General features: G+C 44.1%; 1 protein-coding gene and 1 long non-coding RNA gene across 51 annotated transcripts; one reads left to right on the plus strand and one right to left on the minus strand.

The window, feature by feature from the left end:
• Positions 1–1,576: 1,576 nt before the first annotated feature.
• Positions 1,577–2,537, minus strand: LOC110491429 (uncharacterized). The gene is made up of 3 exons (XR_016487141.1): positions 2,399–2,537; positions 2,035–2,128; positions 1,577–1,671 (listed from the first exon to the last, which is right to left on the minus strand). It is a non-coding gene; the product is annotated as an uncharacterized LOC110491429 (long non-coding RNA).
• Positions 2,538–11,967: 9,430 nt separating this feature from the next.
• Positions 11,968–24,518, plus strand: LOC110491423 (SUN domain-containing protein 1). 50 transcript variants are annotated; one of them, XM_090201984.1, is made up of 21 exons: positions 12,004–12,192; positions 15,205–15,413; positions 15,522–15,730; positions 15,869–16,126; positions 16,339–16,461; positions 17,856–17,936; positions 18,424–18,534; positions 18,651–18,749; positions 19,391–19,484; positions 19,657–19,715; positions 19,817–19,980; positions 20,121–20,390; positions 20,617–20,703; positions 20,917–20,975; positions 21,080–21,209; positions 21,413–21,712; positions 22,113–22,197; positions 22,401–22,516; positions 22,672–22,839; positions 23,035–23,127; positions 23,776–24,518. In XM_090201984.1, exons 2-21 carry the CDS (start codon positions 15,280–15,282, stop codon positions 23,890–23,892), a joined length of 2,757 nt encoding a protein of 918 aa, XP_090058110.1. In that variant the 5' UTR covers positions 12,004–12,192; positions 15,205–15,279; the 3' UTR covers positions 23,893–24,518. The 50 variants fall into 50 exon arrangements, with proteins under 50 accessions (XP_090058136.1, XP_090058110.1, XP_090058102.1 ...); XM_090201976.1 differs by having other exon boundaries at positions 12,008–12,192; positions 20,121–20,402; XM_090201987.1 differs by having other exon boundaries at positions 12,023–12,188.
• The last annotated feature ends 825 nt before the right edge of the window (positions 24,519–25,343 follow it).

Raw genomic sequence — 25,343 nt, forward strand, 5'->3', positions numbered from 1 at the left:
AGCCCTGAGCCCTGAGTGCGGTGGTATAAGAGGGTGGAGACTGGGCCACACAAGAGGCCATCTGGAGGTCTGGGGAGTCCGGCATGGCCGAGGTGACCACAAGGAAGGGCAATAGATCCCGACGACACGGGCCCTCAGGTCAGAGATCCCCTCAACCAGCCTGGGTTCCTCCAGAACCCTCACTGCCTCCGACTGTGGACACCTTTGAAGGAGCACATGGAACCCATTCACTATCATACTATGGATACGGAGATACCTGGGGAATTGATGTACATTTCAAAAGGTGAGAACAGTACTAACCAGTTTTCAGCCTTTGAGAGATCTACGCATGGCAGCAGTGAGTAGACATGAAACAGTGTCCTCTGGATCAAGAAAGAGCTGAGGAGGATAAATAGGATGAGTTAGGTTTAATCCTAGTAGATTCCAATATGAACGTACCTGAAAGTCTAATGTTCCAGCCACTCACCTCCAGCCACTCACCTCCAGAGCCTTCAAAGTTGCAGCCACCACCTCGGGGCCGCCCTCCTTCATGCGCTCCAACAGGGCCTCCAATAGGAAGGCCCGGTCAAAGCCCTCCTGTCCCGAGGTGACAATTCCCAATAGCTGTTCCATAGCCGTGTGCCTCAGGGAGGGGAGCGGGTGCTTCAGGCTCAGCAGGAGGGAGGTGTCTTGAGTCCCTGAGGATCTGCAGCCAAAAGACAGCAGAGGGTAAGAAAAAGGAAGAAACACATAATGGCTTTGAGGAGGGTGAACTGATCCTATAGTTAGTCAGATGCAGGTATAGCACTGCTATTCACTAGGCTTAGGCAATATAGAGTTTATACCGGGGTATTTAGAAATACCAACGGAATTATTTTTTAATACCGTAAAAATAATATGTATTTTAAATGTTTTGGGTTGGGGGCACCTCCGCCTAGCGAGGGCTACATGCTACACCCCTGTTTATAACTAACTATAAGTTAAGTACAACTATAAGAAATCTAAAATGTGTCAAATAAATTATATCCAGTGCAGGCTTCGGTTATGCATTTGGTTTGCTAACTTGCTAGCTAAGTGGTTAGATTTCAAGATCAATCTTCTTGGTTAGAGCAGAGACATTCAATCCCCTCTTGGATCAAGATCCCTGTTGCCTCAGTTTTTTTTATAGCTCCCCTTGTGTGCACATTTGGTAATACTGTATACCCCGGTATGGTACAAAAAAAACTGTATGAAGGTATGAACATCTGGATACCGCACAACCCTCTACTCACCAGTGCTGGAGGAGACAACGGCGTGAACCAGGTAGCAGGTAGCAGAGTAAGGTCCTGATGCCATGGCCTGGAGGGTGGGGACCAAAGAAGTCACAGCACACATCTGGCCAGAGGTTCTAAAGAGCACAAAGACAACAAAGAATGCCAATGAAGCAACACAAAAAGTCTGACAATATAGGGCCTAAGATGACAAAGTGATAAAATAAGTCTCTTTCAACGCCTCTTCTTCACTCACTTTGGGCCAACAGTGCCCTTTTGGTTCTGCAGGAGGACGATGAGGCAGCCCAGGCCCACTTTGGGCAGCAGGGGCTCCTTGCAGTGACTTGCTGATCTGCAGGGCCAGGGTGTCCACCAGCTGGGACTTCATCGACCACCTTCACAACCAGCTGGCACACTTTCATGTAGGTGGAAGCCTTGTAGTCTGTCAAGGACACAAAGGAAAGGGTCAGTACGAGTTGAACAGTTTTAACCTGTTAACAACCTCTTATGGTTACATTTTTTAACTTCAATAAGAAGTGTTAACGTTTCATAACAGAATGGCTTCTTATGAGGCTAAAATTCTGCATCTAACTTTCTGAACATAAGGCAGTAGCTTGGATATGATTGTCAGACTTTCTCCACAGCATCCAAAACTGGTACAAATGGTGGACGCATGGAAAGAGAAAATCACTTGAAGTTGGGCAGTTTCCAGAATTTTCTGAATATGCCTGCAGAAATGACTAACAGGTCAAGATGCTTGATACTTGAGGAAACATGGAGACGTAAAGCAGTGTATTGGGTTTACCTTGATTGACTTAGTGACCAGGGTGTAGATGAAAACCATGAAGCCCAAGTCTTTAACAGTCAGTGATTAGGTTTCCTCTGGCCAAAGGGAACTCCTGGTTTGTCAGGAAATCAAAATATATTGATCATTGATAATATATTATATGCCATTTAGCAGACGCCTTTATCCACAGGGACATAGTCATAAGTGCATACATTTTATGTTTGGGTGGTCCCGGGTATCGAGCCCATAATCATGACGTTGCAAGCGTCATGCTCTATCATCGGAGCCATACAGGACCATTGATGACATGCTGATCATGTAATGAAAAATAATAAATCTGTCAACTTCCAATAGTTATGTTCATAAATCACATAACAATTACCTGAAGCCCCTCCAGCCAATTCCATAGGTTAGTGGGGTCCTTTAACTGAATGACTTACATACACCTTAGTCTCGTAATAAGGTCAACACACAAGAAAGCAGGCTCTCCCCATTATACAGGTGGATGTGGAATCTGTGAGAGCTACAGGAAAGAAATACAAGTAGACAAAATGTCAAGCTATTTTCAGTTTACATTAAGCTTTCATAGCAGTGAGACAACTTCAGTTCTCAGAAGTACTAAAAACAACCCCTCTGACAAGTTATCCATGGGGGGGCTGTGTATAAGCCACTCTATGCACTTCTGTGCAGGCTTGAGCAGGAAGTGTGGAGACAGCCGTGCAAGAAACAGTAAGATGCCTGTGTCCGGTTTCTCGTTGACCTCCTTGGACTGGACACCACGCTCCAGGCCCACAGAGGCTTGGCTGAAGATGGTCTCCTGGAACTCACTGAATGCAGGCTCGATGCTCCGGAGATCCTCAAGCCCACTCAAAACTCTCAACCCTTAGAACAGCTGCTGCAAATGAAAATCTCTGGACAGCCCCAACTTTGGCCACCTCATTCTTTGTCTTTGGGGAATTCCAAAGACAACAATTACAACATGTCACATTTTCAAAACACATGATATTATCTTTTCCACAACTTGGACATCTCGGCTTCTCCCTTCTGCAAATTCTTGAAACATGTCCAGAAGTTTTACAGTGGTCACACTGCATTAGTCTTGGAACCAATGCTCTGATTTTGTAGTTTATATATCCCAACTGCACTGAAGTAGGGAGAGACCATATCAAAAAACAAAAGAACAAGATATATTTTTCTTCATTCGCCCCACGATTCATCAATCACTCCAGGAATATTTTAAATCTCTGCAGCATCGACTTCCCACGAAACGCCAGAAATGACCACCTTGAGATCCTTCTGATCCAAAAGAACGAAATGTCAAAGCAAGCCCGCCTCTCGTAAAACTCACAGCATTCACTTTACCCAGCACTCTCTCCACCAGTTTGAATACCTCAAATGGTTTCTTCAAAATTGGTAATCCAGCCAGCTGCTCCTGAAACATACAAGATAAGGGGCATTTCCATCACTGTATGCTACTTTGCTCCGTTTCCTATATGCCAATTCTCCTTGATTCCCCGCCATTATATTTACGCACCACATCAGCTTCCAATTCCGCCATCTTTTCAGCCGGCTGCCAACCTAGCCTATGCTAGCTAATAAACTTCCAGCTTTGACAACAGTAGTTATTCGCTACTATATTACTCCGGCCAATTCTAACGGTATTTTATTTCCGATTCACGAAATGTACTTCAAAATCAAAGTGGCCAAACCACAACCATTCTCTATTTCTTAAGTTAAAAATAAATACATATATATATACTATATTCAATGTAGTGAAAAATACACAGCAGTCATTTTAGATTCTTCAAATAACATAAAAAGCTGTTGTCCGTGTAGATAAGAAAACAAAAGTACCCTGTTTTACTCCAGTCCAGGGTGGCGATAAAGCACCAGTGAAGTTGATTTACCGCCTTCATAAAACATCAGAATATAATTTATGTGGTTTAGTCACCGACACCGTGGTCCGCGAAATAGTAGAGATTAGAGAAATGTCGATAACCTTACTCTTGTGAGATATTTTTAATGGTTATATTGAGACTCGCGTGTAAATGAAACGTTACTTTGGTTTGTAAGGATTCAGAGATTAGTTTTATTTTGAGAGCTTGCCAAGCATCTTTGTCAAACTAACGTTAGCTAGCTAATGTACAACAACAGAGTTACACATGGAATAAACAGTCATTAATACAATAATAAAGAAATAATAAAGTCTTTATACAGTGTGTGCAAATGAGGTAGGATAAGGGAGGTAAGGCAATAAATAGGACATATTGGCGAAATAATTACAATATAGCAATTAAAGACTGGAGTGATAATGTGCAGAAGATGAGTGTGCAAGTAGAGATACTGTTGTTTGTCAGTTCATTTTTCGCGTAATCCCGCCCACCGCAAATTACTATTGGGCGTGGGGCTCTCAGCCTCCCTTGAACATTGCGCTGATTGAGGGGATTCGATTATCTGTCCCGGGGTGTCACTGTGTAGGAGATTGTATCGGGTGAAAAGTGATTGCATTCGTTTTTGAACCGGGCTGCTTTCCGGGTGTAGGCCAGGGCGACGTTGAGTAAGTTTTTCGTTCTGGATAGTTCAATTGAACGGAAACTGTGCTGTCCTAAATGACCAGTTGAAACACTGGGAGGGGTTGGCTTGGTTAACCCTGGCAGTATGGCCACTTCCCTTTTATGGCCAAGCATTGCTTCAAGCCACACCCACAAAACGAGAGCAAACGTAGTCACTTCAAAAACGTACAATGACGTTTTGATAAACCGTCGTTCAGTACTAACCATTTTGCAACATAGCAAACGTTTACGCGAACTGAACGCAACTGTGGTGTCCTGCTCTGGTCGATGTTGAATTCGGCTCAAAACAAAAGTGATGTACGCTAAGAACGTGGAATAATGAGTTTATTTTCATATCAACGATTTAACTGTCTCCCTAAATGAAGACTAGTCTGAAATTCAAAAATATGTTATATGGAAAAGAGGTGTATGTTTCCGAATGATGCACCATTCAGCCTTGACAACATGGCCGACCTCGCAGTGTATTTATTCCTTGTCACTGTTTTCTTTCACTCTACATTTTTGGAAAATAACATGTTAGTAAGGATTTCACTGTTTGCCTACACCTGTTGTTTACGAAGCATGTGACAAGTCACATTTGATTTCGATTTGAGAAGGGAGATGATACACTTTTGCCCATAGACTGGTGCACCGCGGTTCAGCGTAATCTAACTCCCTCACTGACTGGTTCAATTTTGAAAAGGCTACTGAAGTGACATTTGACATTCTTCCTTCACAATTTACCAAAGATGGTTGGTTGTGTGTTGCTACATGAGTTGCAAATTCTGGAGGAAAGAACAAGCAACACTAGTAGCTATTTCTCCCACTTTGTTGGGGGTTAGACATTTTGGAATTAAGATTTTTAATGACTGGAATTTTAACAGTTTATAACTGTTGTGGCCACTTCCAATCCTGAGTGATGGATCATATTTAGATTGGGTAGTTTTAGGCCAGTGGTCTCCAACCTTTTCTAGCATGAGAACTACTTGGGGGGAAAATGAAACATTTCGGGAGCTACAATTTTTTATTTTTTATTTCTATCTTTCAAATAGGCATTATTATATTTTATCTCCTGCAACTATTCCCCAGGTCCTTGGTGTACAAGTGAAAATAGTGCACTGTTTTCTGCCAATATATCTGGTAAAATAATGGTTAAAAAACAGCTCTAAGGGGGCCCAAAAAAAATGATTTTTTTTCTCCCGTAAATAGTTTTCTCAGTTTTAATTTAACTGGTTTTAGTTTTTTAAATCACTCTCAATTGCATTGTTCATAGAGAAACAATGCACTTGGATGTTTTGAGTCCAAGTCAATGGTTAATTCCCTTCTAATTGTGCATCTGGCCCTTTCAATTGCGAGTCTAGTGACTGCTGAATGTGCTGTCTTTGCGGGTCTAGCAATGGTTCACTGTACAGCTGCTGCTCATTTTATGGCAAAGTTTGCAAATTACATGTAATAGATACAAATGATATACTTACTCATGATATACTTCTGCCAGGTAAGCCTACTTTGCAGCAGTGGTGTAAAGTACTAAAGTAAAAATTATTTTAAAGTATTTTTTTGGGGTATCTGTTCTTTACATTACTATTTATATTTTTTTAAATTTGTACTTTTTACTCTATACATTTTCCCTGACACCCAAAAGTACTCGTTACATGTTTTATGCTTAGAAGGACAAGAAAATTTTCAAATTCACACACTTATCAAGAGAACATCCCTACCCTACCTCCTCTGATCTGGCAGACTCACTAAACACATGCTTTGTCTGTAAATTATGTCTGAGTGTTGGAGTGTGCCTGTGACTCTGTAAATAAAACAAGAAAATTGTGCACATTTGCTTAATATAAGGAATTTGAAATGATTTACAGTGCATTTGGAAAGTATAGAGACACCTTCCCTTTTTCACATTTTGTTACGTTAAAGCCTTATTCTAAAATTGATGAACATATTTGTTTTACTCAATCTACACACAATACCCAATAATAACAAAGTAAAAACAGGTTATACATTTTTGCAAATTTATGTAAATGTTTTTATTTTATTTTTTATAAGTATTCAGACCCTTTGCTATGAGACTCGAAATTGAGCTCAGGTGTGTCATGTTTCCATTGATCATCCTTGAGATGTTTCTACAACTTGATTGGAGTCCACCTGTGGTAAATTCTATTGGTTGGACATGATTTGGAAAGGCACACACCAGTCTATATAAGGTTCCACAGTTGACAGTGCATGGAACAGCAAAAACCAAGTCATGAGTTTGACGGAATTGTCCTTGGTGTAGAGCTCGGAGACAGGATTGTGTTGAGGCACAGGCTTGGGGAACATTTCTGCAGCATGGAAGGTCCCCAAGAGCACAGTAGCCTCCATAATTCTTAAATGGAAGAAGTTTGGAACCACCAAGACTCTTCCTAGAGCTGGCTGCCTGGTCAAACTGAGCAATCGGGGGAGAAAGGCCTTGGTTAGGGAGGTGACCAAGAACCCAATGGTCACTCTGACAGAGCTCCAGAGTTTGTCTGTGGAGATGGGAGAACCTTCCAGAAGGAAAACCATCTCTGTGGAACTCCAACATTCAGGCCTTTATGGTAGAGTGGCCAGACGGAGGCCACTCCTCAGTAAAAGGCGCATGACAGCCCGCTTGGAGGCCAAATCTTCCCCTAAACTGGACGACGCTGGGCCAATTGTGCGTTGCCCTATGGGACTCCCGATCACGGCCGGTTGTGATACAACCCAGGATCGAACCAGGGTCTGTAATGATGCCTCTAGCACTGAGAGGCAGTGCCTTAGACTGCTGCGCCACTCGGAAGCTCCACTTAAAGGACTCTCAGACCATGAGAAACAAGATTCTCTGGTCTGATGAAACCAAAATTGAACTCCTTGCCCTGAATGCCAAGCGTCACGTCTTGAGGAAACCTGACACCATCCCCACGGTGAAGCATGGTGGTGGTAGCATCATACTGTTGGGGTGTTTTTGAGCAGCAGGGACTGGGAGACTAGATGGGATCGAGGCAAAGATGAACGGAGCAAAGTACAGAGAGATTCTTGATGAAAACCTGCTGCAGAGCGCTCAGGACCTCAGACTGGGGTGAAGGTTCACCTTCTAACAGGACAATGCCCTAAGCACACAGCCAAGACAATGCAGGAGTGGCTTCGGGATCAGTCTCTGAATGTCCTTGAGTGGTCCAGCCGAGAACCTGGACTTGAACCCGATCTAACATCTCTGGAGAGACCTGAAAATGGCTGCAGCAATGCTCCCCATCCAACCTGACAGAGCTTGAGAGGATCTGCAGAGAAGAATAGGAGAAACTCCCCAAATACAGGTGTGCCATGTGTGTAGCGTCATACCCAAGAGGACTCATGGCTATAATCAAAGGTGCTTCAACAAATTACTGAGTAAAGGGTCAGAATACTTACGTAAATAAGTATGTAAATATATTTCATTATTTTTAATACATTTGCAAAAATGTCTAAACCTGTTTTTGCTTTGTCATTATTGGGTATTGTGTGTAGACTGGGGGGGGGGGGGGGGGGGGACGACAATTGAATCAATTTTAGAATAAGGCTGCAACGTAACAAAATATGAAAAAAGCCAAGGGGTCTGAATACTTTACGAATGCATTAACTTTGCAGTCAACTTTGGCGTTGCAGCTTCTTTTTGTATTTTTTTCAATATTTTTTTAGTTGTAAGAATTTTTAAAGAAATTGCTCTTAGATACCCACATTTTCTTGTAATTTATTTAATGAAAGGGAGCCATTATAATACATATGCTCAAAATGTATGATGCCACTTTGGGAACAGGACTTGTTGCTGGAGATAATGTTGGGCTGTTCCAAAAAGGAATGCCTGGCGCTATGGGTTTGTTCCGTTTCATGAATTTATGTACATTTTCCCAAATTTGAATGAAAATCATTGGGTTGTATTTTTTCTTTTAAGCCTTGGACCAACCCAAAGTAGTGATATATATAAATATATTAATTAATTAATGGGGTATTACATTTATGGCTTCAATACTCCTCCAAGCACAGGATAGTCTGCTGTCCATTGTTTAAGTGAAGACCGTTGTGTGGCCCAGTAATACATTTTCAGAGGAGGCAGTCCAAGACCTCCCGCTTTAAGGTAAGTGTAAAACATTCAATTTGGCTCTTGTTCTTACCATTCCAAATAAAATTGGAGAGTAGGCCATTTATTTTTCTTACAGACGTTGGATGGAACTGGAACTGGTAAGGCTTGGAATAAATGCATCAACCATTGTAATATATTAATTTGGATTATGTTCACCCTACCTAACATAGAAATGGAAAGAGTTCTCCATCTCTGAACATCAGATTGAATCTTATCTAATAAAGGAGAGTAGTTGATTTTATAGGCCTCCTCTAAATTGTTTGGTATCAAAACACCCATGTCATGAGCCTTTGTCCATTTCCACTGAAATCTACTTTCCAAGTTTGAAAAGTCAACTGAAATAATTCCCACTTTCTAATTTTCTCCCAATTTACTTTGAATCCTGACACAGTACCATACGTGTCCAACAGTTGCAAAATACATTCTGACATAATGTTCTGGTTCAGATGAATACAGTAAAATGTAATCTGCATACAATGATATCACATGTTGTTATCCACCAATCTCTATTCCCAGGATTGAGCAATGGGTTTGTTGATGTACTGATGCTAGGAGTTCCGTGGCTAAAGAAAATAAATAACTGGACAGAGGGCATCCCTGTGTTGTTCCTCTTAATTTAAATGGAGCTGAGATTAGTCCATTTGTACTTCTACCTGCTTTGGGGGATTTATACAATTGCTCAATCCAGGAAATAAATACCAGACCAAACGTGTGTTTTTTTAAAGACTGCCCTCAAATATGCCCATTCCACTCTATCGAATACTTTTTTCAGCATCCAATGATACTGCCACTTTTGGAAAGTTCAAGTTCCTGGTATGAAGAAATTATATTCCTTATGAACCCTGTTTGATCTAAGTGAATCAAGTTTTTTATTACACTGAACAAAAATAAATGCAACATGCTACAATTTCAATGATTTTACTGAGTTCATTTAAGGAAATCAGTAAAAGGAAATAAATTCATTGGGCCCTAATCTATGGATTTCATATGACTGGGAATACAGATATGCATCTGCTGGACACATAAACCTTAAAGGTAGGGGTGTGGATCAGGAAACCAGTCAGAATCTGGTGTGACCACCATTTGCCTCATGCATCTCCTTCGCATAGAGTTGATCAGGCTGTTGATTGTGGCCTGTAGAATGTTGTCCCACTCCTCTTCAATGGCTGTGTGAAGTTGCTGGATATTGACGGGAACTGGAACATGCTTTCGTACATGTCGATCCAGAGCATCCCAAATATGCTGAATGGGTGACATCTCTGGTGAGTATGCAGGCCATGAAAAAACTGGGACATTTTCAGCTTCCAGGAATTCTGTACAGATCCTTGCGACATGGGGCTGTGCATTATCATGCTGAAACATGAGGTGATGGCAGCGGATAAATTATACGACAATGGGCCTCAGGATCTCGTCACGGTATCTTTGTGCATTAAAATTGCCATTGATTAAATGCAATTGTGTTCGTTGTCAGTAGCTTATGCCTGCCCATACCATAACCCCACCATGGGGCACTCTGTTCACAACATTGAAATCAGCAAACCGCTCACCCACATGACTCCTTACATGCTATCTGCCAGGTACAGTTGAAACTGGAATTAATCCGTGAAGAACCTACTTCTCCAGTGTGCCAGTGGCCAATTGAAGGTGACTATTTTCCCACTGAAGTCAGTTACGACGTCGAACTGCAGTCGGTTCAAGACCCTGGTGAGGATGACGAGCACGCAGGTGAGCTTCCCTGAGACTTTCTGACAGTTTTTGCAGAAATGATTTGGTTGCGCGAACCCAGTTTCATCAGCTGCCTGTGTGGCTGGTCTCAGATGAGACCCGCAGGTGAAGAAGCTGGTTGTAGAGGTCCTGGGCTGGCGTGGTTACACATGGTCTGTGGTTGTGAGGCGGCTTATGGTAGAGAAATGAACATTCAATTCTCTGGAAACAGCTCTGGTGGACATTCCTGCAGTCAGCATGCCAATTGCACGCTCCCTCAACTTGAGGCATCTGTGGCATTGTGTTGGGACAAAATTACACATTTTAATGGCCTTTTATTGTCCCTAGCACAAGGAGCACCTGTGTAATGATCATGCTGTTTATTCAGCTTCTTGATATACCACACCTCAGATGGATGAATTATATTGGCAAAGGAGAAATGCTCACTAACAGGGATGTAAATAAATTTGAGCGAAATAAGCTTTGTGTAAAAATGTATTTTATTTCAGCTCATGAAACATGGGACCAACACCACATGTTGTTTTTATTTTTGTTCAGTGTACTATTTCTATGCGAAATGCCAATGCCTTAGCAATGAATTTATAATCCACATTCAAAAATTATACTGGGCGGAAGGTTCCGCAATGACAATCCATCCTTATCTATCTTTTTTTAAGTTAGGTGATTTGAAGCCAAACAGTGATTGGTTAAGTACATTTTTCTCTAGAGTTGCTGTTAGCATATGTAACAGGCTTTAGTGATTTGGGATGAAAGTGTCTGTAAAATTTCACTGGGAATCAATCATCACCAGGAGATTTCCCATTTTGTAGTCTATCGCCTCCACCAGCTCACTTAGGGAAACATTTCCCTATCATACAATATTTCTCTGATTCAGTTATAATTTGTATTTATTAATTTATTAAGGAATTTGTCTCTTTGAACTTTCAGATTGATACGGTTTGATCAAATGTTTTAAAGACTGAGTTAATTTCAGAAATTCCATTGGGGTTTTTAATGCTGTAGATGGTACATTCCTGGTCCTCTTTCCTAATTTGCCAAGCAAGCATTTTCCCCACACTTTCACCTTGCTCAGCATTGTTTGGATTTCAGGGCAGCTATCTCTGCAGACCAGGTGTTTTTTATTATGCTATTATTCAAGCTTCAACGTGTTCAACTGTTGAAGGGTGTCCACATTTCTATTTAATCTGCGTTTTCTTTCTTAGTCGTGAATTCTGTAATTGTATTTCCCATTCTTTATTGGTATTTTTCTTATGTGAAGAGTAAGACCTGATACAACCTCCTCATATGCTTTTACGAGCTTCTCAGACAACAGTTGGGCATACTTCATTATAGACATGCTTTTGGAAATAAATGTAGACCTGTGTGGTGAGATGAGGTTAACTCTTCGGTCCTTTAAACAAACTGCTATATGAAAAATATTGTGCACTATAGCTTGGAAAATAAATTTGACATGTTTCTTCCAACATGAGGGCTGCTTTCCAAAATAAGTGAAATCTGCTTCGTGTTTTGTTTCCTTGCCAGGATACTAACAAGTATCGCGATACTGGTATCGGCCCTAAAGCTCTATTTAGCATTTTCGGGGGTTGGGCCATCGATTAACCCTAAAATTTGTGTAGACCAAGAATGGTTGCCTGGTTACCCAGACTCATTGCTCCGGCGGAAAGCTCGTTTGTTTCTTCACCGCAATTTGACTCCGCCCCCCCGGACCCTTATAGAACGCATACCCATTCTCTGATTGGGTCCAGAAACTGATGGTTTGGGCCAGAACCAGAACACACGTGGGTAAAGCAACGTTTTGAAAATGTCATTGCCTTTTGATACTGGTTATAGATACTGGTCCAATCGATGATTACTTTGTTTTGTACAATCCTGCTTGTACAAAACAAACAATTTTTAGATTATGGCAGACTGAAGTATGTAGCGAATGATAGAGCAACGGAAGAATTCAGTGTGTCAGGCAATGATAATGGCATTGAGTTATTCTGTCTACATAGCAGTTTCTGTTTTTCCGGAGTCCTGCGGTTGATTATTTGTATCACAGTGTACTGTTACATGCACACGATCAATATGGTGAATCATCAGAAATATAATAGTTTGGTTTTAAGGACATTTCCAATCAAAATATACGTTCTACAACAGCCACCATGTTATTTTTGGAACCCTATATGTGAAAAGTATTTGTAAAATGCATAATTTCAGTTTTTCCGAACTCCCTTCACTCGCGGAGAAGAGGGGGGCTGGCGGAGAAGAGGGGGGCTGGCGGAGAAGAGGGAGGCTTGCGCCAGCGCTGGAACTCCGATTTAAACGGCTTATTTCGAGTTTGACCTTAATAAGCAGAGTGAAGTTTACATGACTACTGACATAATCAGTTTAATATCAAATTATTATTAGTGTGCATGTAAACATACTCACTATGTTTTGGAGTCGAGTAACCGTCATATGTCATGATTGAATGTCTGTTTCAGAGGTGTTCACGGGTCCAGGTCCAAAATGAAAACTTTTCCCTCAGGGTCGGGTCATGTTTGTTTGTCATTGGATCTCTGTAACTACAGCCGAATGGACCTGACCACTGCTCTGCATAGCCCATGAATTGACTTATAGAAGGTCTAGCCAACATATATAAAGACCTATTCGTTGAACAGGGAGCATTTATTATTATTATTTTTTGGCACTGGTCCATTAGGGTACGGATCGGGTCTAGGTCTTGTTGTCGTCGGGTCCGTCTGGGTCTGATTGTCCCGGGGTCTGTCCGCGTGCAACTTTTTTGGAGCCGAGAAGACCTCTAGTCTGAACTAAAACCAACTTGGTGTGTGTGCAGGAGCTGATGGGTGAGAACCATGACAGACATGTCTTGTACGTTTTTTCCACTGAGTACGAGACGTGGAGGGACTGCTGTACCCATCAGCCTGGTCTCACTGCAGCTGTCCTGGGCCTGGCTCCCCTGGCCCAGACTGGGGATTTGGGTGAGACTGCTGAGGACTCACTGCTGTCCCACGGAGGGGCATAGAGCGCCCCTAGCAGGGGGCAGGAGGGGTAACAGACAAAGCAGCGGAAAGCACATAATTGGCTCTGCCAAGGCCCTCTGTAATCCTTTCGGCTTAATTTAGGACATGAATGGAAAGACCTGGAGGGAAAGAACCGGAGAGCAGGGTGATTTTTTAAATATTTTTTTACATGGGCAAGGGCCCTGGAGAGTTTCTCCTTTCGTTTATGAAATCATATTCGATATTAGCTCTGTGACACTGATATGGACACTGGGAATTGCCAGGGACCTCACGATACGATACTTAGGTGCCGATACGATATGTGTTGCGATTCGATCATGTTCCAAACATGTTTCTCACCATGTCTGCTGCAGAGCAACAAGAGGCAGCCATGAGAATGAGTGTTGATCAGTCATGGAAATAAGTGTTAAACAAATTGGCTCTTTATTTTAGAAAAAGTTATGGAGGAAAAAATTATGGCGTTTTGGTGCAGGTAAGACTACTAGTGCAAAAATAATATTGCAATACAATATATCATCAAAAAGAACATCCCAATATGTAATTAAAAAAAATGTTTTTTAACAAGTCTCCTCCTTTTTGTTGTACAGTCAGTTGCAACTAAGGACTGACATCACTCATGTCAAAGTGCATAATTCATGGATTGGTGTCATTGTTTTGTAGAGACGGGAGGAGAGGATAAGGGAGGGGGACTTGAATCTCTAATAGGCTTGTCTATCGCTGGCAACAGGAAGTAAACACGAAGCATTGGCTACATACAGTATTAAGTAGTGTTAAACTGCCTAATCTCCTGTCTCGCGTGAGTGTCTGGGTGAGTGTCTGTGATGTTTGTCTGCTTTTCCCTGGGATGAGCGATGGTGACGAGAGGTGGACTCTGGTGAGCTGGGTGACGTGGGGGGGGGGATCTGTATGTATCATCCTCTTTCATTATGTTCTTTGTCTGTGCGCTTGCCTATTTTTAGACAGCAGGCAGGGTTACTCCTGTTTGCTCTGTGTGTGTGTGTTTTATTATAGAGATTAGGTTTCAGGCTGTAATAGCCTGTCATGCATTGTTATATGGAAAGTTACCGTTCCGTTGTACTACCGTTGTGCTATTCCCAACTGGGACTTCAGTCAGCCCAATGATCGTTTCTGGTATCAGTCGCGTGTACAGATTTAGAAACGGTTTCAAAGGCGAACAATATGAATGCCGGGATTGTTCCTTGAGAGATGGCAGCAACAGTTAGCTTTTTTTGCTTTTTCTTGGCAGGGCTTTGTTGAGCATAACTCGTCTCTGTTGAAATCTGGGCCAACTCTGGGCAAGGAATATGGGAGAAGTGTGTCTATAGCAGCTGCCAGTAGATGTAGGTCCCCAACTCTTGCTGTAATATCACCATGTTTAGAGAAGGCCCCATCATGTGGCCGCATTTCTCTTCCTGTGTTCTTTACTGTGATGGGGGAGCATCAGTGCTCATTTCCTGTCAAACCAGCTCTGTGTGGTTACAGGGGAATAGAACAACCGCAGCCTCTCAACTTAAGCTTTGCACTACTAGCAGAGGGTGACCGTGCCATTACGGTAAAATGTTTGCTGCCATTGGGGAACAATTGCGCCTTCCATGCTTTGTCTGCATGCTAGAAGAAGAGGAAGTTAAATACTAGGATGTATTTTGGTATTTTTGCGTGACGTATGATTTTAGAATTAGAATCATTCATGTTGCCAATGAAATTATTTACTGTTGCTTAGAAAATAAAATGTTTATTATATGAATTTTCATCTAAATGCATTCCTGTCTTTTCGTCCTTGTTTTCCCAGCTCCAGCTTCTTAACAACAGCCCTGGACTTTGAGAAGGAGCACATGATCACTCCAGTGTTTTCGAGTCTCCCAGGATGTCTCGGCGGAGCCTGCGTCTGCACACTATCACTGGTCTCTATGGCGACGACAGCCTAGACTCTAATCTGAACCACAATGTGTACCACGGTGCCTCTTTCAGCGCAGGAGGAGCCAGTCGCAGAGAGTCCAAGTAAGTGATGTTGCTGCTGCCCTGGGGTTCCTTCTATGGATTTGGGCCTGCGTGTTACAGCCAAAGGTTTGAATGTCTAATCTGACTGTTCACTTCTCCCTCTCCCAGAGGGTTGAAGAGCAGGAGGTCTCAGCAGCACTCGGTCTCCTGCACCCAGTCTCTGCTCAGCACCACGCCCCGTAAGAGCCAGCATGGCTCCCGGCAGCACAACAGCAGCGTGACCGCCAGTGACGCCTCCATGCTGGACGAGTCGTGCATCCAGGAGCGCACGCTGGTCGGCAGCTGCTGGGGTTTGGATGAAGCTTCTGAAGATAAAGGTCTTATTTTTTTCTTTTCTTTTTACGACCTTATCGATCACAATTACTTGTCCTGCCTGAGACATCAGTGTCTTGAATGGATTCCTTTTAAAAAGGCTAATTTTGTGTTTCATTATCAAATCTGTCTGTGCGTTACAGAGCGGACCATGGCGGTAGACCACAGTATGTGTAGGACCAACGGAGACATTAACTCTGTACAGACCCAGACCTCCATGGTGAATGGTAGCTTCTGTAAGGACTTCCCTATCCCCTCGGACAGACATGAGGCTCTAAGCACCTACTCCTCGTCCTCCACTGGTGCCTGCTCTGCCACCAGCTACCAGGCCCTGACAGCCCCCTGTACGTCCCCTCCCTCCACGGTCTACGCCAGGGACAAGAGCCGCAAGCACAAAACGGGTGAGAGCCGTGTACTATAATATGTATGCGCTCAGTACTGCATGTGTTGTATCTGGGAGTGTTTTCCCTTTCCATTTGAAGGCATATCATCCACAGTGTTTTGGTTGTTGTTGTCATTGCTGATGCATGACTGTGTCAGTTTTCATTTTCTTACATTTGACATTCATTGTGATTTTGTGCATTTTCAATCAAGTTGAATTGGTTTGTTTCAGGTCTGCTGGTGTCTGTCTCGGACACCTGTGTGCATGTGAGCAGGAGGGCAGCAGCCTCTGTGGCATACGTCTTCTCACTGCTCTTAAAGAGTGTACTGATGAGGACACACAAGAATGGTGAAGGTATCGGCTTCTGAGCCGGCTCGGCTTCTTGCTGTCTTTACAGCGCCAGCGTTGCCTTTCACTCTGTCTCTCTCATATCTGCCTTGCAGCATCCCACTTTTGTGTCATAAATAATGCGGATAACGGATAATTCATCGTTTTAGGTGGGTCTCAACTTTTTCCTGCACTCCTAACAGCGGTGTAGTGCTAAGATAGGCTACCACCACATGATTTGCATAGGCTGTCAGGAAATCTGACAATGCTTTGCTAAAGCTCAACATAATCATGCAATCTGGATTATTTGCCCCCTTTTTCTCCCCAATTTCGTGATTACGATCTTGTCTCGTCGCTGTAACTCCCCAACGGGCAACGGTCGAGTCATGCATCCTCCGAAAACATGACCCGCCAAACCGTGCTTCTTAACACCTGCTCGCTTAACCTGGAAGCCAGCCGCACCAACGTGTTGGAGGAAACACCGTTCAACTGACGACTGTAGTCAGCTTGCAGGCACCCGGCCCGCCACAAGGAGTCGCTAGAGTGCTAAAGAAAGACCCCCCCCCCCGGCCAAACACTCCCCTAACCTGGATGACGCTGGGCCAATTGTGCGCCGCCCAATGAGACTCCCGGTCACGGCCGGTAATGACACAGCCTGGGATCGAACCCCAGGCTGTAGTAACACCGCAATGTGCCACTCGGGAGGCCAGATTATTCCCTTTTAATATCCTCTGTCTCTTTCGGTGGGTAGGAGGGCAGCTGCTTCCACAGTGTCTGTAGTGACTGGGCTCATACAGGCTGCTCTGCTGAAGATGGGCAGTGGGGGCAGGAAATTTGTTAATGGAAGTATTCCACTTTGCTTTTTTAGAGGCTGAACGATTATTCATCGGGGTTGGGCATCCACAAGTCAGGTGTTGCATGATTTGCATGGGACTGTGCTTAGTTGTCACTGGTTGAAACTTGATGTTAGGAATACCCCTGGTTGCAGTCCACCAATCTCTTGCACTGTATTGAATCTGCACTGACACAGGAGGTTGCAGTGGCTGTGTGAATGACCATGGTGGCTCTCACTGCTGACTGACTAACCTAAAACTTCTCGTCACCTGCTTCTGGACTGTCCTCTATCTTTCTCAACCGGGGGACAGAGGCTGACACTACCACAGCTTTTCCTGCCTACAGCTTTCTCACTCCTTTTAACATCACTCCACCTTCCTTTTCGGGTGTTTGTATGGCACTTTTACCCCACAGATTTCACCCTCTATCTCCCAAACAAATGGACTACCTTCGCTTTGGCTATTGCCCTGGTGACATGCAAATTCGCTCTCTCGCTCTGCGCTCAGGTCAAGGAAGGGAAAGAGGGATGCTCGATCGATATGTAGTTGTGCTAGTTTTTATCTGATTTTCTTTCTTATTGGTTGCAGCTCTCTCCAGCTACTGCGGAAGCATGCATGTAAAGGAGTTGGGGACTGACGGGAAGCACATGAATCTGATTGGCTCTCTGTGTGAGTAACTGACCTCCACACCGATGTAGTTGTTTGTGCATGAACCCTTGACTATGTACTACAAGACAATGTGTTTTTTGTGAATAATAGTATGTGACTTGGTATGATTTTTCATGTAACTCTTCTCAGAACCTTTGTGACACACACCAATGCCACGTACTTCTTGTTAATGTACTCTTGGTGGAGGAAATGTCAGTCGCACACCTGAATGCATTCAGTCAGAGAGGTGCTGCCTTAATCGACGTCTTCGGCGCCGGGGAATAGTTGTTGTTGTTGGGAGGTTAAATGTCTTGCTCAAGGGAAGAACGGCAGATTTTTCAACCTTGCTGGCTCGGGGATTCGTACCATCGACCTTTTGGTTATTGGCCAAGAGCTCTTAACTGCTAGGCTACCTGCCTTTTTAGCCTGCCTCTCTCTCTCAAAACATTTTTATTTTCATGTTTTATTTTCTGCCTTTGCTGCTCACCCACCCTGCTGATGCTAATAGGTGATGACTGCAAACGGAAGCAGCACGCGGAGACACACGCAACCTACACCACATGGGCCTCCCGGTCACACCACGTGTTGGGAGCACTGTGGCTCGCCGCTGTTTACACAGGTTACCTATTAATCCAGCAAACTCTGGCCTATCCTGATATACTTGAAACGAGTTCAACATTTAGTCCTTATTTTACTGTTGTATGTAAGTAGATGAAGTTATGCTTTGGTCCCCAGGCTCAAGTGTGTTGTGGGTTGGGCAGGAGGCAGGCTCAGCTGTCTGGGCCGTGATGAGGAGGATGCTGTCGGTTCCCTGGTTGGCAGTTAGATCCCCAGGTCATAATTTTCCCGTGTGTAACCAGCCTCCAGATACACCCCTGCATGATACCTCCTAGTCCTAGTCTCCCCATGGCTAGTTTGTGTGTCTGCCTACCTAACGTGAAACCCATTAGAATGGTGGCTTGGAGTATATCTATCTCTCTAACCTTTTCCCATTTAAGATGACTAGCTGCCGTTTCTTTTGCGTCTCATCATTTCTAATTCACTGCTCTATGCATTAGGCTAGGAAACTGCAGAGACTGTCTGCAGAACTGATCCCCCCCATCTGCCTGCTGCTTCCGTCTCTCTGGGCATTTTAAAGTTGGCGCCAAGAATGGGAGCGATTTGTCACACTGTACAGGAGTTTGATGGAGTCGTGCGATTTGCTAAAGCTGTGCTCTCCTTAAAAAAAGGCTCCTCTCTGCTGTACTGTGCATCTACGCTGACAGAGAACACTTTTGCTCAGCCTTCTTTATCACCTCTGTCTGTAACTAACCCCGCAACCTGTTGCACTGCATTTATGTCCTTGTCTCTTACCTCATCTGGTGAATGTACTTGATTCTCTAATCCTTAGTGCTGTGTGGACGTGCCTCATCTACCCCTCCCGCCTCCTGAAGAACGCTCACTAATCTGCTCCCTGTCTGTCTTTGTGTGTACAGGCAAGGCAGCGACGGGGGTCTTCTGGTGGCTTGGGACTGGATGGTACCATCTGGTTACCCTTCTCTCTCTGCTCAACGTCTTCGTCTTGACACGGTGAGTCTCTTGGGCCTGAGAGTAATGCTCAAGGAACCGGTAACTGCTCAAATAAAGGAAACGCCAACATAAAATGTAGTGTTTCCATTATTTTTGCAGTCACCTGTATGTGGTAGTGGATGGAGCTCCATAATATGTGATCACACTAACAAGTGTTTTTCTGTTGCCGTAGTTACCCTGCCAAGCTCCTCAAACTCCTGTTGATTTTGCTCCCATTCCTCATCCTCCTGGGTGAGTAGCACCGCTCTCATGCTGGTTATCCATAGGACTGAACAATCACCCACTGTGACCTCTTCCGTCTCCTAAATCCTCCGTTCTCGATGTTCTCCCAGCTCTGTGGCACTGGGGTCCATCCAGCCTGCTGTCTGTATTGCCGGCCGTTAACGTCACTGAGTGGAGGACAGCCTACTCCCTTAGTATCACCTCTGCCCAAGCCCAGACCAAAGACGGGCAGTCCACCATGACTCCACCACCACCACCACCAGCTGTCTCACAGGTAGCAGGGGTGTTGATGCACGTATTCAATCAACCATTATATAATTGTCAGCTTCCTTAAGACCTTCCAATTCTATGGATAAGGCCTGATACTCTGTATAGCTGACCTGACCCCTATCCCCCTCCCCTGTATATGAACAGCCAGGCAGTGTGGCCGTGTCTGTGGACTCTGAGCGCCTGGCCCAGTTGGAGCAGAGGCTGGCCCAACTGTGGGAGAAGGTGGAGGGAGGGGGCCAGAGGCAGGAGCAGCAGCACGGAGAAGTGCTGGGTCTCTACCATTCTCTACGAGCGCAGCTGGACACTCAGGCGGACAGGGACGGCATGGGGCTGTGGGTGTCTGGCCTGCTGGAGGAGAGACTCACCCTACTGAGGAGAGAGATGGAGAAGGATGCAGTACTGCAGAGGGAACAGGTGATTCTCCAGGTTGGATAGTCAGGGGGTCCATTTCAGGGAGCAGATAGTAATTGTGCTTGTAATGAAAAGTAAATGAGTATATAATTTGGTCCGCTTACTTGGGTAACTTAAAATATATATATATTTACTTTATTTTTTTCTCCTTTTTTTTACCTCTGCTCATTAAACTCTTCCTGTGTTGTGCAGGATGTGATGCTCATTAATCTCTTCCTGTGTTGTGCAGGAGCAGATTGTGGTGCAGCAGCAGGGCCAAGAGTCTCGTCTTGCTCAACTAGAGGTTCTACTGCAGACACTGGCTGCCAAGACAGAGGTACACATCCATAGATCCTATACTACGTTCTATGTATAGCCCCCGTCCCCACAGAAGGCTTTTTGCCTCCCTGTAAATTAGAATTTGTTCTTAATTGACTTGCCTGGTTAAATAGCGGTAAAATATTTTATATAAATGTACAGACCTTACTGTAGAACCTGTATAAAATGTATTTGTTGTCATTTATCCATGTTATGTTGATGATGTCTTCAGGAGGTGCAGAGGAGGCAAGTTGAGACTGCCAGTGCCACGCCAGTTCCTGCGGCAGTCAGGTGAGTTCAGCACAAAACCCTTTGGATTGTAATAATTGAATGAAATCACGAGTGGTGTTGAATATTGCTCCCTGTGTGTGCCCTTCGATTGTGGGTGTGGACAGTGAGTCCCATGATGCCTTGCTGGCGGAGGTGCAACGGCTGGAGGCGGCACTGGGGAGCATTAGGCAGGACCTGCAGGGGGTGATGGGATGCCAGGGCATGGGGGACCGCTTGGACCATCTCCATGACATGGTGAGTTGCTTGCGCTCTCTCTCTGTTCTTACATGCATTTCTCCAGTATGTGCCTTTCCAGATGGCCTCTTCCATTGCTTTGAATAGCTGGTCCTGTATAGACACTTAATATTATCTCTGACTGAATCTCAGCATAATATTTTTTTCGTATAAATTTTGTATAAATCTCCTCTGTCGACCCTTGACCTCTGTGGTTGTGACAGGTGTCTGAGCAGGTGTCTGCCCAGGTGAGGCGGGAACTGCGGATCCTGTTCTACGGCAGTGAGCAGGCTGGAGATTCCGAACCCGGGGAGAAGGAACTCCCTGAGTCACTAATGCAGTGGCTCTCTGAGCGTTATGTGAGCGGGGCAGACCTGCAGGCCTCTCTGGCCTCCCTGGAGCTCAGCATCCTGCAGAACGTGAGCCTGCAGCTTGAGGAGAACAGGGTCAGGCAGGAGATGCTCAGCACTGAGACGGTCTCTCAGACCGTGATGCACACTGTTGGGGCCGGGATGTCCGAGGAGGTAGGTTGTTTGTTTGAGTGCGATGAGCCAAGTAAAGCCTCCCCCGGGCCAAACCCTCCCCTAACCCGGACGATGCTGGTCCAAACCCTCCCCTAACCCGGACGATGCTGGTCCAAACCCTCCCCTAACCCGGACGATGCTGGGCAAATTGAGCGCCGCCCTAAAAGACTCCCGGTCACAGCCGGTTGTGACACAGCCTAGGTCACGGCCAGAAGTGACGGCGCAACACTGCCATGCAGTGCCTTAGACCGCTGCGCCACTCGGGAGGCCATATATACTTTTTGTTAATATCGTTTTAAATTAGATTCAGTGTTTTGGTGTTCTCAATGACTTATTTCTTGTCTGTCTGCATTATTCCAGTTCCTCACCCAACAACTCTGTTCCTCTCTTGCTCCTCCAGCATGTGCAGCTGATGGTGAAGAATGCTCTGAAACTCTACTCCCAGGATCGGACCGGCCTGGTGGACTACGCTCTGGAGTCTGGAGGTAAAGTTTCACAGCTGTTGTGGTGGCGGGGCGTGGAGACCTACGTTGACTGTTTTGTCTACTGCCTATTATTTAGAATGATCTGTTTTGACTTTGCACAGTACACTGTTTCTGCTATGACTGGCTTCAGCTATGCCCTCGTTGTGAGGGTGGCTGACATTGTGTACGGTCGTGAAAGTGACATCATGGCTACGTGTGTGCAGGTGGCAACATCCTGGGCACTCGCTGCTCTGAGACGTTTGAGACAAAGACGGCACTGATGAGTCTGTTCGGCCTCCCACTCTGGTACTTCTCACAGTCTCCTCGTGTGGTCATACAGGTACGACTCAAGTCACCACATGAGACTAGTCTTTTTTTTGATGGCTTGGTGATTACATTAATGTATTATATTGGGAGAGTTTTAGTTCCTGATACTGCCTAGCCAACACATTCAGCCACTGGTCTGATCAATGTTCTCTCTCTTTTCCACTGCAGCCCGACGTCCATCCAGGGAACTGCTGGGCGTTTCAGGGTTCCCATGGTTACCTGGTGATGCGTCTCTCCATGAGGATCGTGCCCTCTGCCTTCTCATTGGAGCACATCCCCAAAGACCTGTCGCCAACAGGCAACATCGACAGCGCCCCACGCCAGTTTAACGTCTATGTAAGCCACACTGCTTACCCAATTTAACATGCCACATGTTTGTTATTGGCGTCTTTACAAGCCATTCAGAAGAACACCTAGTAGATGCTCAAGTCAGTCACGTTTTCTGTGAATGTGCTCTGGTGAAGCAGTACTGATTGACACACTTACTGCTGTGGCTCTCTGCTGTTTTCTAACTGTGTCGTCGGTTTCCAGGGTCTGGATGATGAATACCAGGAGGAGGGTAAGCTACTTGGCAGCTATACCTACCAGGAGGATGGGGACGCGCTACAGACTTATCCCGTCACCGTAAGTACACTTAACACTGCCTCAACGGGCTTGATTGGTCAGATGTAGATGTTTTGTAAGTAGTCCACATGCAGTGTTGGGGAGTAGTGAACTACATGTTGTTGAACTACATTTTGCAGTAGCTTGGTGGTAGATGAACTTTATTCAAAACTTGGTGTTTTTTTCTGTAGTTATACTGCTACACGGCAAAAAAGTAACTAACTACTGGAACTACACACTGTTTTTGCAAAAAGAAAATGAAATAATGTCCTTTTTCGCTATCAGACCTTCCTAATTCTCACGTGAAAACACATTTTTGTGTTTAATAGGCTCAATTACACATTGTGTTAAAATCTGATTCCAGAGTGATCTGTTCTTGCAATTGTTTGTCTATGACATTTCAGATTTAGATGTGATAATTTATCACAAAGTAGCTTAGATGTAGTGAACTACTGTTTCAAAGTAGCTTTAGTTAAGTACACTACAGTGTATTTAGCTTGCTTTAGCATCTTAAGTAATTGGTAGTTTGGTAAACTATGATTTCAGAGTAGCTTTCCTGACACTGTCCACATGGCATTTATCTCTAGCACTACTAGAGATGGTGACTTGGCAAGTTATAGGTCTTGCTACTTGAGTGTAAACCGAGTGTCCTTTGCCATCTATCCACAGGAGGAGAACGATAAAGCCTATCAGACCATTGAGGTTCGGGTGCTGTCCAACTGGGGACACACGGAGTACACCTGCCTCTACCGCATCAGAGTGCACGGTCAGCCCAGTATCAACTGATGGCACCGAGCAGACCACCCTGCCTACATTTGAATGTTCTGCGGATGACTGGAGGCATATTATGCAAAACATTATTGGATAACAATCCGTGCTTTACTACTGGTTGAAAAGTGTTTCGAGTACATTTTTCTCAGTCTATTTAGACATGAGCTATATGTATTCTGAGACCAAACTGGATTATTGAGTGTTGAGCCCCTTCTCGCACATGGTTAAACCAGGTTTTAGCATGTTCATTTACAAATAATGTAAACGTGTATGTCATTTTAAGTCTACTAATGTCAAATGCTTTGAAAGATGTATATGCTGCAGTTATAAAAATGTTTATTTTGTTTGTTTTTTAAAGGGAAGTAAGTAAGTTAGGGATATCTTGCACTGGTCCCTTCAGCCACAGAAATCAGGCTTTGACCATTAACTTTTTATCGATAATCTAAAAGTGCCCAGTTGTAAATCTCATTATTTATTTGTTTGTCCTGATTTAGCAATCTGTGTACTATATTTTTGTAAAGGCTTTTCAGGCTATTTGTAAAATTGGCTTGGGACTATACAGGTGTTTTTTTTTTAAATATAATTTTATTTTTGTCTTTTGTAACTTGTAAGAAATGTTCAAATAAAGACCTTCATTTCCAGTTGTTGTAAAGTAACGGTCATTGATTGTTGTAAAGTAACAGGCTTTTTTAAATAACTTTGAAAGGATATGTTAGGCTGAGTTTCAAAAAATGTGGATGTTTTGTTTTATCATGCCCCACAGGCACAGCTTGGTTAAAGTCTGATTCTCCACCCATCTTCCTGAAGTGTGCCCCCATTCACACTGATTTTGACCCATCATGTCCAGTCCAGTAAATGACAATAATGCTCTATGGACAGTTTTTATATCCTAGACTGAACAGAGAAGAAAATTCTCTGTGCAGAATTCTCAAATGCAGCAGTCACTTGTCGTAGCTAGTCATCTGGGGTGGTAGTATCTCTCGCTATACTCAACAATAAGGGAGGGGCAGCAGTAGCAAAGAGTAGCTATATTCTCTCCAAGGAGCTGCTCAGTAAATACGACTCATGCTGCTTTTTGACTGTAACAGCAGTGTTACACTAGTGTATACACCCAGATTTTCATACTAGGGAAGTGTTTCCATATCTAGGGTTGAGAGTGAGGACTTGTGAAGAGCAGGATCAATAACTGCATAATCAAGACCGTTGCTTTTTGAGAAGGTGTTAACTGTCGAAGATGTAAACCCATGTTCATAGTTAGCCATTGTTATGTAAAAGCATGCTGAAAAGTACCAGTGGCCTAACCTTGGCTCCAAGTCAGAGCAGGTCTGCTGGAGCCATGGCCTAGTGCAACCTGGACTCCTGGGTAGACATAACATAGTCAACGAAAATACGGGGCACTGAAATTAGTATGTTACGTTTGAATGGAATTCATTTGTGATGTCCATACATTTTGTATGATATGTTAC

Source organism: Oncorhynchus mykiss, chromosome 16 (genome assembly GCF_057628025.1).
Source record: "Oncorhynchus mykiss isolate SJ-2025 chromosome 16, ASM5762802v1, whole genome shotgun sequence".
In the NCBI taxonomy this organism is placed as follows: Eukaryota; Metazoa; Chordata; class Actinopteri; order Salmoniformes; family Salmonidae; genus Oncorhynchus; species Oncorhynchus mykiss.

Bases quoted from the DNA above. Each gene is read 5' to 3' on its own strand.
- LOC110491423 (XM_090201976.1), top strand. From the start codon at position 15,280: ATGTCTCGGCGGAGCCTGCGTCTGCACACTATCACTGGTCTCTATGGC. The intron at 18,750-19,390 runs GTCATAATTTTC...TTGTGTGTACAG, and splicing joins GTTGGCAGTTAGATCCCCAG to GCAAGGCAGCGACGGGGGTC. The intron at 19,485-19,656 runs GTGAGTCTCTTG...CTGTTGCCGTAG, and splicing joins AACGTCTTCGTCTTGACACG to TTACCCTGCCAAGCTCCTCA.